The following is a 17350-nucleotide window of genomic DNA, read 5'->3' as shown; positions in this document are numbered from 1 at the left end:
GGCATTTTTCGCGCAAAATTCATGTGCTACGCGGTTGTTAGGAATCGAACCGCCGACCCCACACTCGCGCGTAACCTCCACTACCACTCTGCCTATGACATGATTTGTGTCTAGTTTGTAGTTTTTTGTCCACATATTACAACCAACTGAGTGTAAATTACTTGCTTTAGACTGTAAACGAATTCAAATAAAAAAGTTGTCTACTGCAAAGTTGAATAACTTTTGAAGTTCAACAACTTTCATTTTGACACTTTTTTCATTTGAGATAGTTTGCAAAATTTGAATTTTAAATTTGTCATACTTAAATTCAATTTTTAGAACCGAAACGAGTTCAAATAAAAATGTTGTCAACTACAAAGTTTCATAACTCAAAAAATTAAGGATAAAAATAATTTCTAGTGGTGGCTCTTTAAAAAACCGTCACTAGAAATCGATTTCTACATACGGTTCTTTAAGAAAACTGCTTTTTACCGGCGGTTTTCTTAAGAAACTGTATGTAGAAATACGATTTCTAGTGTCGGTTTATTAAGGAACCGTCACTAGAAATAAAATAGACGGTTGATAACCGAATTCGCCTGTAAAAATATATGGTCCTGCAGCCTTTTAGCCGTTTTGTATCGGTGCATCGAGGAAGTGTATTTTTTATGAAAATGATAACAATATATCAAAAGTGACAGCTTTTATTCAGTAAATCAGAACAACACCAACATCAGCTCTCGATCTCCTTGCACGGTGACGCAACCAGATGCAGGTGGTTTCTTCTCCGCATGGTCGAACCAACGACGGTGTCCATGTCCAGCTCGTCAGGCCGCATTCCATCCGGGAGGCTCCAGTCGAAGTAGTAGAGCAGCCGCGCAACCATGAGCTCCAGCGCGGCGAGGCCAAAGGTGTTTCCAGGGCACATCCTCCTGCCGCTCCCGAACGGGATATACTCAAACTGAGACCCTACGTAGTCCGCCGCCGCGGCGACGCTAGTGTCGTCGGCGAATCTCTCCGGCCAGAACTCCTCCGGATGCTTCCAATGCTCGGGGCTCCTCGCCAACGCCCACGCGTTGACGATGACCTTGGTGCCCTGGGCCACCTCGAAGCCGCCGACGTCGCACGTCTCCCGGCAGAGACGAGGAAGAAGGAGAGGGAACACCGGGTGCAGCCTCAGGCCCTCCTTCACCACCATCCTCGTGTAGCTGAGCTTGTCCATTTGCCCTTCGTGGTCTTGCGGGCTCTTGCCGTCGAGCACTCGGCGGACCTCGGCTTGCGCCTTGGCCATTGCCTCCGGGTTCCTCATCAGCTCCGACATGATCCACTCCGCGGCCGACGACGTGGTCTCCGTCCCGCCGGCGAGCATGTCCTGATGATCGATGAGCAAGAATTGACTTTTTGAACTAGAAAGACAAGATTCAGCAGCACCATATATATATTTCACCGCACTTACAAATAAGATTGCTTTGATACTAGTCATGCTGATGCCGGTCTCCCCCTCGTCTCGGATCCTAAGCAAGACGCTGAGAAGGCCGTCGCCATCTCCGTTCGTTGTCCCGGTCGTCGTCTTCGCCTGTCGCTGCCGTGCCTCACACTCGGCGATGATCTTGTCAAATATGCCGTCGAGGTGCCGGCGCGCTCGCCACAGCCGTCGTGTCAACCCAGTGACGACGTCCACGAACGACAGGGACGGGAAGAGGTCCCCGGCGCAGAACCCGCCACCGTACAGCACCGCCACGTCGACGACCGACATGAGCTCGTCGCCGCACAGCTGCCCAAACGTCGCCCTGCCGGTGATCGCCATCGAGCAGGACAAAACCAGCCTGCCCAGATTGACCGGCTCTCCGCTCTGGCCGCCGGCAGCCCGGACCTTCCTGACCAACGAAATGGTCTCGCTGTCACGGACGGCCAAGAGCTGCCGCACCTTGTGTGTGCTGAGCAGCTCGGACATGCAGAGCTTGCGCAGCATCCTCCAGTAAGCGCCGTACGGCGCGAACGACATGTCCATGCTTCCGTAGAGGATGATGTCCGCCACGAGCAGGTTCGGCCGCGACGCGAAGGCGACGTCCTTGTCCCGGAGCACCTCCTGTGCCGCCGCGGGCGAGGAGATCACGACGGCGTCGATCTGGCCCAGACGCAGGTACATGACGGGTCCGTGCTTCCTGGCCAGATCCCGTAGCGCGACGTGCGGCTGCGAGGTGGCTAGGTGGAGGAGGTTTCCGATCAAGGGGAGACGCCATGGGCCTGGAGGCCGCTTCTTCTTGGGGCCTGGTGAAGGTTTGCGGCGGCTAAGTGAGCACACAACAAGGATAGCCGCTGAGATGATAGTAGTTAGGAAGAGGAGGGTGTCTGAGTTTAGTTCCATGTTGATGGCATAGTTCGCATTCGTTTCGGCCCCGTTCGGCAGACGTGGATCAAAAACAGATCAGTAACCAATCCAGTCCAGGATTGAGTGGACACTTATTCCTGGTCACTCGTCCGTTTCTAGGCTGGGAACCAATCTAGAAGGTGGATTGTCCGTGTTTGTTCCAGGCCAAAGACTGAAGGGTTGACTCAAAATCATGTGGTTTCCTTTCCGGCCAACATCAAAACGAACAGTTCTACGGATTCCAAACCAGACTCATTAATTCTGTCTAGAATACGGCCAAGAACGGCCCAATCCGCTCAAAACGAACGAGCCCTTCCTGTTTTTCTCTGGGGAAGAAGAGCAGCTCATATATAATGGCATTCCCGGCCTAAGCTTGCATTATTGGGCACTAGAATACACTATGTACGTCTGTCTGACAGACTGACACACATCGGCTTCATAAACAATTGAACTGTATTGTATTATATGTTTCACGTGGACATCTCATCTTGTTCTTTTTATTCTTTTGAGACATTGTCTTTTATCCAATACAATAGGTTTTTGTCGGTGCTTCCTTTCGTTAGGCTTTTTTTTACTCTCGCATACTGCCAATATTTTTTACATAATAAAAGGAAAGAATAATGCTGCCAATAATAACTTTGTGGCAGTGACGGAGTCATGTTACATCACTTTTTTTACTCTCGTTGCTATGCTAACCAATATTTTTTACATAATAAAAGGAAAGAATAATGCTGCCAATAATAACTTTGTGGCAGCGACGGAGTCATGTTACATCAGTCACTGGTAGAAAAAAAGGCTCAAAACCTATGGAGCGATATAATTTTACAAGCGGACTCGGTTATCAACCACCTATGCTATTTTTAACTGTGGTTCCTTAAGAAAATCGTCACTAGAATCGTATTTCTACATACGGTTCTTTAAGAAAACCGCCTGTAAAAATCTATGATTTGTAGTAGTGGTTTTCTTAAGAAACCGCATATAGAAATCGATTTCTAGTGGCGGTTTTCTTATAGAACCGCCACTATAAATCATTTTTATCCTTAATTTTTTGAGTTTTTCAAACGACCTTGTATGATGAAACTATCAAAATAAAAGTTGTATATCACTAAAAGTTATGAAACTTTATAGTTGACAACTTTTTATTTGAACTGATTTCGGTTCTTAAAAATTAAATCTAAGTATGTCAAATTTAAAATTCAAAATTTGCAAACTATCTCAGATGAAAAAGTGTCAAAATGAAAGTTGTAGAACTTCAAAAGTTATTCAACTTTTTAGTTGACAACTTTTTTATTGAAATTTGTTTACGGTCTCAAACAAGCAATTTACACTTAGTTGGTTGTAATATGTGGACAAAAAAACTATAATTTAAATGCAAAGCATGCCATAGGCGGAGTGGTAGAGGAGGGTACGCGCGAGGGTGAGGTCGACAGTTCGATTCCTAACAGCCGCGTAGCCAGAATAATGTCGCGACTTCGACGAAGATGGTTTTTAAAACTCGTTTAATGTTTCTGAAAATAATTTTTACTAGCGTTTTTCACTGGCGGTCCACAGTTACCTGCCTATAAAAATGATGATTTCTACTGGCCCCTTGTACCGACGGTTCTAAGAAACGCCAGTGAAAATAGGTTCACAACCGTCATTATAGAACTTCTTTGTACTAGTGAGTGTTTCATCTATCGCGTCACCCAACAAACTTGAAAGTACTAAGAGATTACGTATTGTTACCATTAGACATGCAACGTCGCAGAAGAAGAGTTAAAGTAGCGATCTATGGATAGGAAGTAGTCAATCACGTTCGTCTCCTCCTCTATAGCCAATCAGCACAATAGTTGTAGCCATGCCTCCATGTAGTTCATATGTATGGGGAGGAACACCGTAATGCCGTTGTGCTAGCACCATGCACACCGCGAGAGTCTAACGATAAGGTCCAAATGAAACGACGACTAGGGTTTGCACGTGTGGTGGGATCCTGTAACTAAAAGTCACCTAGAGGGGGTGAATAGACGAAACCTAAAATTTATCATTTAAAACAAAAACTCAAACCTCGGTCAGGCATTAGAACAAGAGGCAAATTAATCGGAGTGAGAGAGAGTTGTTCTTCATGCTAGTGTTGCGCTTATGATTGCGAAATTACATGCGAGCAACACAATTATTTTAGAATCAAGTCAAACAAAATAACATGGTAAAGGGAGAAATAAATCGCAAGGAAAACACTACACAAGAGACACGAGTGATCTATTTACTGGAATTCGGTTACCAAAGGAAGCCAACATCTCCGTTGAAGAGTCGACTTAGGACAGGTCTCTTTCAACCCTTTCACTCTCTCAAGCAATCACTTAGATCGAGCTTGAGTATTATTTCTCAAATCAAGAGACGAAGTACCCCCGGACAACCCCATATACACCCCCATCATGTAGCTAAACAGGACACGCATAACAAGACGCTACAGTTCCCCACCTAACATTTTATCATGCGCGGAGCTCCCCTTTTGTCTCTGAGTGCTTGGTTCCACCTGTCGAAGCCTAACATTTGGCGTCCACCGTCTGTGCTCCAAAGACCAACTCTCGAGATGGCTCCTAAGAAAGCAACCACTAGGGCCAACTCCCCCACGGGCAAGATCGTGAAGGCAGCCCTCACTGCCAAGAAATGCAAAATTACCTTCGTCGACAACACCTTGTCCCCGCAGGTGAGAACAATAGAACTGAAGCAGAAAGCATCAAGCACCCTCACACCGAACACCCGCCCACGCCACAAGGTAGCATTGACACTAGCAGCTTCGAAAGACAGCTACCAAGTGATGTCCCACCACCCGAGTTCGCACCCATGGGACACCCCATAACACATGAGGATGAAAGACCTAGAAGAAGGCGAGGACCTCGAGATTTCAGCAGAAGACCAACTGACACTGCATTGCCACCGCCTTAGAAACAACCATCTTTAGAAATAGAGAGAAGTCATCACAGCAAAGAAGCAGAGAACCACCATGCATGCCATAATGAGACAACTGATCATGAAAGAGGAGGAGAAAACAATAACACTATAGTAGGAAATCGTAGTACAACGGTAGCATAGACCCTACTCACTATATAATGACCTATCAGTCTATTGTCGCATCCTTAGGGGGACGACCACACCATGGCCAAATCATTCATCATCGCCTCGAAGGCCCGACCCTTACATGGTATTCAAGATTGCCTCCTCTTTCAATCGAATCAGGGAAGACCCTTTGCGACAAGTACTTGCTCAACTTCCATGGGTATAGGCCCGAAACAGATGCATTGGTCGAACTGTCGCTCTGCAGACAACTGGAAAAAGGAAGTCTTTGTGATTATTACAAGATATTCTTATTGCTCAAATCGCAGCTACCGCTGGTCGATGCCACATTGTAATCCATTATGCGATCATCGGCCTCTACACTAGTCAGCTATACAACCATTGCACTAGAGACCCACCATCCACCCTCCAAGGGTTGTACCAGCTCTTCAAAAAGTATGTCCGATCCAAAGAGCTCCACTACAGAAAAGTGGAGTCACAACACAAGTCAAAGGATATCATGCAGTCTAGCAAGTCATGGACTAGAGGTTCACAACAAGAGCACCCTCTCCAAGAGCAAGGCCAACAACAACTTCAAGTTCACAACGTAGCCAATCAACAGCAACCAGGCGAAGGCCCCCATCAACGTCAAGACTACCCCTCACACCAAGCCCACGGTGGTAGTGCAGCAAGGGGGGAGAGGCTGTGGGAGAGGCCCTCTGCAGCAAAGAAAGCTCTACTACATTTTCCATGGCGAAGACGTAGGGCATTCGACCAGAGATTGCCTAGTAACAAAGGAAGCTAATGACCATATGGCTGGAATGGCCCCTGCAAACAATGAGAGGGCTATAGCCCACAGGTACCATCCACAATACCTCCAACGATACGAAGACAATCACCAACCCTTCCCGCATTACCACAAAAACTACAACCAACATCCCTCCAACTACCCCCATCAACACCCCAACTCCCAAGCAATGAGAGATTAGCCCTTCCACCGACCCCCACCACCTCTACAACAACCAAACCAACAACCCTATCAAGTACCCCCCACGACCAAATCACAAAGAGCACTTCGCCAACCCACCATTCAGGGGGTCATCCACATGATTACTGGAGGGTCCAGTTTAGATTTCAAAAAACAAGCAACGGAAAAAGAATCATTACCGAAGGGTGAACCACGTCTCTATCACTGGCCTAGTAGTCCAGCGAAGTGGCCCCATGTCCCACTCACCTTTGATGCAAGAGACATTGACCTTCACAGTGCGCCCCATGCAGACACACTGGTTATAAACTATAATGTAGCAGGATGGGACCTACACAAGGTCTTCGTGGACAATGACAGCCAGGCTGACAATATATTCCTACATGCCTTCGATCATATGGGCATCAACCAGAGCCTGCTCCAGCCAGCTGACAACCCATTGTATGGTTCTAGAGGCAAGGGAGCGTTCCCATTAGGCAAGATATAATTAATGTTGTCCCTTAGCAAAGCCCCAATGCGAGGACCGAGCAAGTGACCTTCGACATAGTCGACATGGTCTACCCCTACAATGGCATCATAGGAAGAGGGCCAATAAACAAACTCAAGGCAGCCATTCATGGCCTCTATTTGTGCATGAAAATTATAGGCCCACAAGGCTCAATATCTGTATACAGAGATCAACAAACTGACTGCAATATAGAAAGGGACTTTGTCCCAAGGCAGCATAATGTGCATTGTCACATCACTAAGAGAAAGGACCCAACAACCCTCACTCAACAAAAGCAAAAACAATAAAAGCTTAGATTCAGAGCAACGAAGAGGCCAAGAAAGTCCCCTTGGACGCCTCGGTGCCAAACCAGATGGTTTTAGTCAGCAAAGACCTCAACAAGATAGAGGAGGACAAGTTGTTATCCTGTCTGAATTGCAATAAGGACATCATCTCATGGTCAGCCTTAGACCTCATCGGTGTTAGTCGCACAATCATCGAGCACGGTCTAAGCACCGACCTCTCGATATGCCCCAAAAAGCAGATGCTACATAAAATGTCGGATGAAAAGACTGAATGTAATGGAACCTCCCAAGATATTAGGCCCACCTACAACTGTCCTTGTCCCAAGAACCTTAGATAGCCATGCAGATGCACCCAATAGCTTGACAGGACCTAGTTCTTGTATCTTCTTCATCTCCTAAGGGTGTACATCCCATATCACACACATTACACAACATCATAGTAAAAGCGGAAAGGATTACAATAACTTAATTTACATTAACAGGTACAATATAGAAAGAGTGATTATTACAATATATGGGTTCAAGTGCTTTTACTTATTACATCACAGGAAGGTAGACACCTTCCATAAGTTTTACTTCGTTTTCATCCGCCTGCTTTGGGACGATCTTGGAACAGAAGCAACAAAATTCTGCAGTTTCTTCACCTACAACAACATGGGTTCGAAAACCCTGAGTACGAAGTGTACTTTCGCAAGTCTTACCCGACTAAAAGAAAAGACTCTCAAGGATATGGTGGCCTTTAGGAGTCAAGGTAAGGTTTAGCAAGAACCAATGACTGAGTTTGCTCAAAGCATACTAAAGTTGGTCCTTATGCATTCTTTTTACTTGTCAAGTTAAGAAATTTCCTAAATCTAGATTCCTTTCCTAATCTAAATTAAGCACTTGGCCTACACTAGCCATCTTTTATCACACCCAGAGTTTACTTGTCACTACGGTGTAGGGCAGTGACCAAGTCTTCATATCCGAGAAGTAACGGCGATCCGAATCGATTAACACCCAGATGGGGATCTCCAACCACACGACATATGTAGCACTTAACCCTTGCATATGTCAACTCGCACCCAGGTTTCTCAAGACCAGAACGGGTTCCCGTTACCCGAGAATACAGTTACTCCATTGTCCAGCCTCTTGCCACAGAGGGTACACGCTATTCTCACCATCTCCCACTGAAAGTCGCCTAGAGGGGGGTGAATAGGCGTAATCTGAAATTTACAACTTTAAACACACACTACAAGCCGGGGTTAGCGTTAGAATAAAATTCAAGTTGGAAAGAGAGGGAAAAACAAAACAACCAAAAAATAAGGCGAGTGAACACAGTGATTTGTTTTACCGAGGTTTGGTTCCAAAGAACCTAGTCCCCGTTGAGGAGGTCACAAAGACCGGGGCTATTTCAACCCTTTCCCTCTCTCAAACGGTCACTTAGACTGAGTGAGCCTTCTTCCTTAATCTCACGGGTCACTAAGACCCCGCAAGGACCACCTCACACTTGGTGTCTCTTGCCTCGCTTACAAAGCACTTGAGAATAAGAATGGGAAAAGAATAAAGGCAATCCAAGAAGCAAGAGCTCAAAAGAACACAAAATCTCTCTCTCACAAGTCACTAAGTGTTTGAGATGAACTTGGGACTTGGAGAGGGTTTGATCTTTTGAATTGTGTCTAGGAGTGAATGCTAGAGCTCTTGTATTGAATGTGATACTCAGAAATCTTGGATGCTTGAAGTTGTGGTGGTTGGGGGGTATTTATAACCCTCAACCGCTAAGGTAGCCGTTGGGGAGGCTGCTGTCGATGGGCGCACCGGACAGTCCGGTGCGCCACCGGACACTCACTGTTCAGTGTCTGGTGCGCCGCCATGTCACCCAACCATTAGGGTTATTGAGCAGATGACCATTGGCGCCTTTGTCTTCTTGTGGCACCGGACAGTCTGGTGGTGCACCGGACAGTCCGGTGCCCCTCTGACTCGCTGCTCCGACTTCTGCGTGGCACTGTTGCTCACTGTAGCTCCTGTCAGAGTCAACCGTTGCACGCTGGATAGTCGTTGCCCGCTGGCTCACCGGACAGTCCGGTGGCACACCGGACAGTCCGGTGGCACACCGGATAGTCCGGTGAATTATAGCGGAGCGCACCTGCATTTTCCCGAGAGCGCCTGGTTGACCCTTGTACGGTCCTGGTGCACCGGACACTGTCCGGTGGCACACCGGACAGTCCGGTGCGCCAGACCACAACACACTCAGTTCTTTGCTCCGGTTCAATTTGCTTCCTAACTTCAATCTTTTATTGGTTTGTGTTGCACCTTATGCACCTGTAATACATGAGTTCTAGAGCAAACTATTTAGTTCATATGTTTGTGTTGGACATTCAACCACCAAAATTAATTGTAGGAAAAGGTTAACCCTATTTCCCTTTGAATCTCCCCCTTTTTGGTGATTGATGCCAACACAAACCAAAGCAAATATATAAGGGGCAGAAATGAACTAGTTTGCATTTTGGAATGTGCATAGGTTACTTGGAATTAAACCAATTGATAATCTCACTAGATATGAATGGATTTCTTTTCTTTTATTTAACATTTTGGACCACATTTGCACCACTTGTTTTGTTTTTGCAAATCCTTTTGGAAAATCTTTTCAAAATCTTTTGCAAATAGTCAAAGGTATACGAATAAGATTGCAAGAAGCATTTTCAAGATTTGAAATTTCTCCCCCTGTTTCAAATGCTTTTCCTTTGACTAAATAAAACTCCCCCTGAATGAAATTCTCCTCTTAGCTTTCAAGAGAGTTTTTGAATTAGATACCAATTTGAAAATTAAAACAATACCAATTGAAGGATTAATTGTAAATTATATACCAATTGAAATTTTACTTTCGCAAATCAAATGAGGCAAAGATACCAATTGATATCAAATACTATTTTTGAGAATACATCAATTGAAATAGATACCAATTGAGAAATTGCCATGACATAGATACCAATGTGAAAAATATCAATCAAAACTTCATTTTAAAATTTTTTAAAATGGTGGTGGTGCGGTCCTTTTGCTTTGGGCTTAATATTCTCTCCCCCTTTGGCATGAATCGCCAAAAACAGAGACTTTGAGAGCCCTCTTTATATTTTCTCCCCCATTGGTAAAGGAAATATGAGTGAAGGATTGTACCAATTTGAGAGATGTGTGGGAGTAACGGCCAAGGGTAAATGATACCGTCAGAGTTGGAGTGGAAGCCTTGTCTTTGCCGAATACTCCATTTCCCTTTGAATCTATGACTTAGTATAGAAATACACTTGGAAACACATTAGTCGTAGTCTTGGTATAAGAATAATAAGAAATATGCAATGTGTGCAATGTTTCAATCAAAATTCCGAGAATCAAGTATATTTAGCTCATTCCTAAGTTTGCTAAAGGTTTTCTCATCTAGTGGCTTGGTAAAGATATCGACTAATTGATTCTTGGTGTTTACATAAGCTATTTCAATATCCCCCTTTGTTGGTGATCTCTCAGAAAGTGATATCGAATGTCTATGTGCTTAGTGTGGCTATGTTCAACGGAATTATCCGCCATGCGGATTGCACTCTCATTATCACATAGGAGAGGGACTTTGCTCAATTTGTAGCCATAGTCCCTGAGGGTTTGCCTCATCCAAAGTAATTGCACGCAACAATGGCCTGCGGCAATATACTCGGCTTCGGCAGTGGAAAGAGCTACTGAGTTTTGTTTCTTTGAAGCCCATGACACCATGGATCTTCCCATAAACTGACAAGTCCCTGATGTGCTCTTCCTATCAATTTTGCACCCTGCCCAGTCGGCATCAGAATATCCTATTAAATCAAAAGTGGATCCCTTGGGGTACCAAAGCCCAAACTTAGGAGTGTAAACTAAATACCTCATGATTCTCTTCACGACCCTAAGGTGAACTTCCTTAGGATCGACATGGAACCTTGCACACATGCATACATGAAGCATAATATCCGGTCGAGATGCACATAAATAGAGTAAAAATCCTATCATCGACCGGTATACCTTTTGATCTACGGATTTACCTCCCGTGTCGAGGTCGAGATGCCCGTTGGTTCCCATGGGTGTCTTGATGGGTTTGCCATCCTTCATCCCAAACTTCTTAAGAATGTCTTGAATGTATTTTGTTTGGCTGATAAAGGTGCCATCTTGGAGTTGCTTGATTTGAAATCCAAGGAAATACTTCAACTCCCCCATCATAGACATCTTGAATTTTTGAATCATGATCCTACTAAACTCTTCACAAGTTGATTTGTTAGTAGACCCAAATATGATATCATCAACATAAATTTGGCATACAAACAAATCTTTTGCAACGGTTTTAGTAAAAAGAGTAGGGTCGGCTTTTCCGACTTTGAATCCATTAGTGATAAGGAAGTCTCATAGGCATTCATACCATGCTCTTGGAGCTTGCTTGAGCCCATAGAGCGCCTTTGAGAGCTTATACACATGGTTAGGGTACTCACTATCTTCAAAGCCGGGAGGTTGCTCAACATAGACCTCTTCCTTGATAGGTCCATTGAGGAAGGCACTTTTCACGTCCATTTGATAAAGCTTAAAGCCATGGTAAGTAGCATAGGCAAGTAATATACAAATTGATTCAAGCCTATCTATGGGTGCATAAGTTTCATCAAAGTCCAAACCTTCGACTTGTGAATACCCTTTGGCCACAAGTCGGGCACACCATGCTCGTCTTGCTTGTTGCAGAATACCCATTTGGTACCTAAAACATTTTGGTTAGGACACAGAACTAAATGCCATACCTCATTCCTCATGAAGTTGTTGAGATCCTCTTGCATTGCCAGCACCCAATCCGGATCTCTTAGTGCATCCTCCACCTTGTATGGCTCAATAGAGGACACAAAAGAGTAACGTTCACAGAAATGAGCAACTCGAGATCTAGTGGTTACCCCCTTATGAATATCACCAAGGATGGAGTTGACGAGGTGATCTTGTTGAATTGCTTGGTGGACTCTTGGGTGTGGCGGTCTTTGACCCTGAATTTCTTGATCATCTTCCTTGTCTTCATTCTCTTCATCTCCCCCTTGATCATTGTCCTCCTCTTGAGGTGGCTTATTCTCTTGATCTTCATTTTCATCATCTTGAGCCTGGTTCTCATCTTGGGTAGGTGGAGATGCTTGATTGGAAGATGACAGTTGCTCTTGTGTTTGTGTGGGCTCTTCAGATTCCTTAGGACACACATCCCTAATGGACATGTTCCTTAGCGCGACGCATGGAGCCTCTTCATCATCTAGTTCATCAAGATCAACTTGCTCCACTTGGGAGCCATTAGTCTCATCAAACACAATGTCACAAGAAACCTCAACCAATCCAGTGGATTTGTTGAAGACTCTATATGCCCTTGTGTTTGAGTCATAACCAAGTAAAAAACCTTCTACAGCCTTAGGAGCAAATTTAGATTTTCTACCTCTTTTAATAAGAATAAAGCATTTGCTCCCAAAGACTCTAAAATATGAAACATTGGGCTTTTTACCAGTGAGGAGTTCATATGATGTCTTATTGAGGATTCGGTGAAGATATAACCGGTTGATGGAGTAGTAGGCGATGTTAATCGCCTCAACCCAAAACCGGTCCGGTGTCTTGTACTCATCAAGCATGGTTCTTGCCATATCCAGTAGAGTTCTATTCTTCCTCTCCACTAAACCATTTCGTTGAGGTGTGTAGGGAGAAGAGAACTCATGCTTGATGCCTTCATCCTCAAGAAAGCATTCAATTTGTGAATTCTTGAACTCCGTCCCATTATCGCTTCTTATCTTTTTGATCCTTAATTCGAACTCGTTTTGAGCCCGTCATAAGAATCCCTTTAAGGTCTCTTTGGTTTGTGATTTTTCTTGCAAAAGGAACACCCAAGTGAAGCGAGAATAATCATCCACAATAACTAGACAACACTTACTCCCGTCGATGCTTATGTAAGCGATCGGGCCGAATAGATCCATGTGGAGTAGCTCGAGCGGCCTGTCAGTCGTCATGATGTTTTTTGTGTGGATGATGAATTCCAACCTACTTTCCTGCTTGGCATGCGCTACAAACCCTGTCTTTCTCAAAATGAACATTTGTTAGTCCTAAAATGTGCTATCCCTTTAGAAGTTTGTGAAGATTCTTCATTTCAACATGGGCTAGTCGGCGATGCCAGAGCCAACCCATATTAGTCTTAGCAATTAAGCAAGTGTTAAGTTTAGCTTTGTTCTCATTAAAATCAACTAAATATAGTTGAACTTCTAACACTCCCTTAAATGCTATTGAATCATTGCTTCTTCTAAAGATAGTAACACCTATATCAGTAAAACGACAGTTGTAGCCCATTTTACATAATTGAGAAACAGAAAGCAAGATGTAATCTAAGGAATCTATAAGAAAAACATTGGAAATAGAATGGTCAGGTGATATAGCAATTTTACCCAAACCTTTGACCAAACCTTGATTTCCATCCCCGAATGTGATAGCTCTTTGGGGATCTTCATTTTTCTCATAGGAGGAGAACATCCTTTTCTCCCCTGTCATGTGGTTTGTGCACTCGCTATCGATTATCCAACTTGAACCACTGGATGCATAAACCAACAAAACAAATTTAGGCCTTGTTCTTAGGCACCCAAACGGTCTTGGGTCCTTTCACATTAGAAACACGCACCTTGGGTACCCAAACACAAGTTTTGGAGCTCTTGCGTTTGCCCCCAACATATTTGGCAACTACTTTGTCTGATTTGTTAGTTAAAACATATGATGCATCAAAAGTCTTAAAGTAAATATTATGCTCATTTGATGTAGCAGGAATTTTCTTTCTAGGCATTTTAACATGTGTGGTATGCCTAGAGCTAGAAGCATCATTTTTATACATAAAAGCATGATGAGAAAGAGTGTGAGATTTCCTAGCATGAATCTTCCTAATTTTGTGCTCAGGATAATTAGCAGGATATAAAATGTAGCCTTCATTATCCTAAACCATGGGAGCTTTGCCCTTTACAAAGTTAGACAATCTTTTAGGGGCATTAAGCTTGACATTGCTCCCCTGTTGGAAACCAATGCCATCCTTAATGCCAGGGCGTCTCCCATTATAAAGCATACTACGAGTAAATTTAAAATTTTCATTTTCCAGCTCATGCTCGGTAATTTTAGCAGTTAATTTAGCTATGTGATCATTTTGTTGTTTAATCATGGCAAGGTGATCATCCATAGCCTCAACATTAACATCTCTACAACTAGTATAAATAGAAACATGCTCAACAGTAGATGTAGAGGGTTTGCAAGTATTTAATTCTTCTATCTTAGATTTAATCTAGCATTTTCATCTCTAAGACAGGAAATGGAATCATTGCAAACATTCAATTTTTCAATCTTAGAAACTAAACTAGCATTTTCATTTCTTATACTAGAAATTGAATCATGACAAATGCTAAGCTCCTTAGATAAATTTTCACATTTCTCTACTTCCTAAGCATAAGCATTTTTGAATTTAACAAATTTTTTGTTCTCTTTAATTAGGAAGTCCTCGTGGCTATCCAAGAGTTCATCCTTCTCATTAATTGCTTCAATTAATTCATTTAGTATTTTCTTTTGGGACATGCTAAGGTTGGCAAAGAGAGACATTAAATTATCTTCACTATCACTAGAGCTACCCTCATCATTAGATGTTGTATATTTAGGGGTGGCTCTAGAGTGTACCTTCTTCTTCTTGTCGTCCTTAGCCTTAAGACACTTGTGGCCTACATTGGGGAAGAGGAGGCCCTTGTTGACGGCGATGTTGGCGGCGTCCTCGTTGGAGGAGGAGTCGGTGGAGCTCTCATCGGAGTCCCATTCTCGACATATGTGGGCATCGCCGCCCTTATTCTTATAGTACCTCTTCTTCTCCTTCTTCTTCCTCTTCTTGTCGTCGTCCCTGTCACTTTCACTAGAGATAGGACATTTAGCAATAAAGTGATCGAACTTACCACACCGGTAGCACACCTTCTTGGAGTGGGACTTGTAGTTCTTCCCCCTTCTTTGCTTGAGGATTTGGCGGAAGCTCTTGATGATGAGCGCCATCTCCTCATTGTCGAGCTTGGAGGCATCGATTGGAAGCCTACTTGATGTAGACTCATTCTTTTCTTCCGTTGCTTTGAATGCGACGGGTTGCACCTCGAGTGTAGAGGTGGTGCCTTGCTCCAAGTTAACAATGTGTTTGGAGTCTTTGATCATAAGTTCAAAGCTCACAAACTTGCCAATCACTTCCTCGGGAGACATCTGTTTATATCTAGGGTCTCCACGGATTAGTTGCACTTGAGTGGGATTACAAAAGACAAGTGATCTAAGAATAACCTTGACCATTTCATGGTCATCCCACTTGGTGCTCCCGAGGTTGCGCACTTGGTTGACCATCGTCTTGAGCCGGTTGTACATGGCTTGCGGCTCTTCCCCTTTGTTGAGGACGAATCGACCGAGCTCCCCCTCGATCGTCTCGCGCTTGGTGATCTTGGTCACCTCGTCCCCTTCGTGCGCGGTCTTGAGGATGTCCCAAATTTCTTTGGCGCTCTTTAACCCTTGAACCTTGTTATACTCCTCTCGACACAAGGAAGCGAGGAGTATAGACGTAGCTTGGGAGTTAAAGTGCCTAATTTGTGCGGCCTCGTCCGAGTCGTAATCCTTGTCCCCCACTTGTGGTACCTGCGCTCCAAATTCAACTATGTCCCATATGCTTTCGTGGAGTGAGGTTAGGTGATGCCTCATTTTATCACTCCACATACAATAATCTTCACCATCAAAATATGGTGGTTTGCCTAGGGGAACGGAAAGTAATGGAGCGCCCTTAGAAATATGGGGATAGCGAAGAGACATCTTACTATACTTCTTGCGCTCATGGCGCTTAGAAGCGACGGACGACTCAGAGCTTGATGTGGAGGGTGACGAAGAGTCGGTCTCGTAGTAGACGACCTTTTTCATCTTCTTCTTATCACCTTTCCGATGCGACTTGATGGAGGAAGAGGATTCCTCCTTGTGTTTGTTGCCGGACTCCCTCGAGAGAGTCCTCCCCGAGCTTCCGGACTTGTCGCCGGTCAAAATCTCCCTCTTGGCGTGATCTCCCAACATCACTTCGAGTTGTTAGACTCTAATGAAGCACCGGGTTCTGATACCAATTAAAAGTCACCTAGAGGGGGTGAATAGGCGTAATCTGAAATGTACAACTTTAAACACACACTACAAGCTAGGGTTAGCATTAGAATTAAATTCAAGTCAGAAAGAAGTCAGAAAGAGAGGGAAAAACAAATTAACCAAGAAATAAGGAAAGTGAACACGGTGATTTGTTTTACCGAGGTTCGGTTCCAAAGAACCTAGTCCCCGTTGAGGATGTAACACCCCTGATGTTTATATTCTGCTCGACAACGAGTATGGATTTAGGCACGTAATATCAGTGGATAAAACGGATGCTAATTTTTTTAAAACATCTTCGCCTATCGCGATTTTAATATCGCATCTGTTTCATCTTTTGCGAGTGCAACATCGTTTTTATTTTTATTTGTCCGAGCTCTTCCTAAATTTTTGTCATGTTCGGAACATCGTTGTTCCGAAAATTGGTGCGTCTCGTGATTATTTAAAATTCATCGCTCCCGTGAATACGAATTTAGAGCCTTGATCTATTCTTACGATTTTATCCCGGGCAAATTAATTTGAACTCGACGCCTAAAATACTCAGTGAAAAATAATTAGAGCCGAACTCGAGTAATTAGTTTGACTTCAACGAGATCCTTCGTAAATTAAAATACCGAAGCCGAAATCTGTTTAATTCGATTTGTACGTTTCTTACGAGCTTTAAATCTCCGGATATAAATACCTGGTAAAGGTTCATCTGACTTTAGAATAGTCACCAAATCAAATCTCTCTCAAATATTACTGTCATTCTGTCAATCTTATTTTGGTTTGACCTTTTATACATCTTTCAGATCCAAATATCAGAATCCCAAATATCTACAATTTTCTTAAAAAAAAGAAAATGAAAAGAAATCTAACAAGGAAAATCTGCTCACGTCCTGGTATAGATGGCCAACAGGCCGACCCGGCACGACCCGGCACGGGCCCGGGGAAGCACGGCCCATCAGCCAACGGGCCGGCCCGGGCACACGGGCTTAACGGGCCGTGCCTAGGGAGCCCACGTGCCTGGCCGTTGGCCCAGGCACGGCCCTCTGGGCCACTTTTCG

The 17350-nt window shown here is 44.1% G+C and overlaps 1 protein-coding gene across 1 annotated transcript; it reads right to left on the bottom strand.

The window, feature by feature from the left end:
• Nucleotides 1-615: 615 nt before the first annotated feature.
• LOC103641402 (cytochrome P450 CYP99A1) lies at nucleotides 616-2744 on the bottom strand. Its single transcript, XM_008664757.4, has 2 exons — nucleotides 1433-2744; nucleotides 616-1348 (listed from the first exon to the last, which is right to left on the bottom strand). Exons 1-2 carry the CDS (start codon nucleotides 2342-2344, stop codon nucleotides 710-712), a joined length of 1551 nt encoding a protein of 516 aa, XP_008662979.1. The 5' UTR covers nucleotides 2345-2744; the 3' UTR covers nucleotides 616-709.
• Nucleotides 2745-17350: the final 14606 nt, after the last annotated feature.

This window comes from Zea mays, chromosome 10 (assembly GCF_902167145.1).
Source record: "Zea mays cultivar B73 chromosome 10, Zm-B73-REFERENCE-NAM-5.0, whole genome shotgun sequence".
In the NCBI taxonomy this organism is placed as follows: Eukaryota; Viridiplantae; Streptophyta; class Magnoliopsida; order Poales; family Poaceae; genus Zea; species Zea mays.
This window is presented reverse-complemented; position numbering and strand designations above follow the sequence as displayed.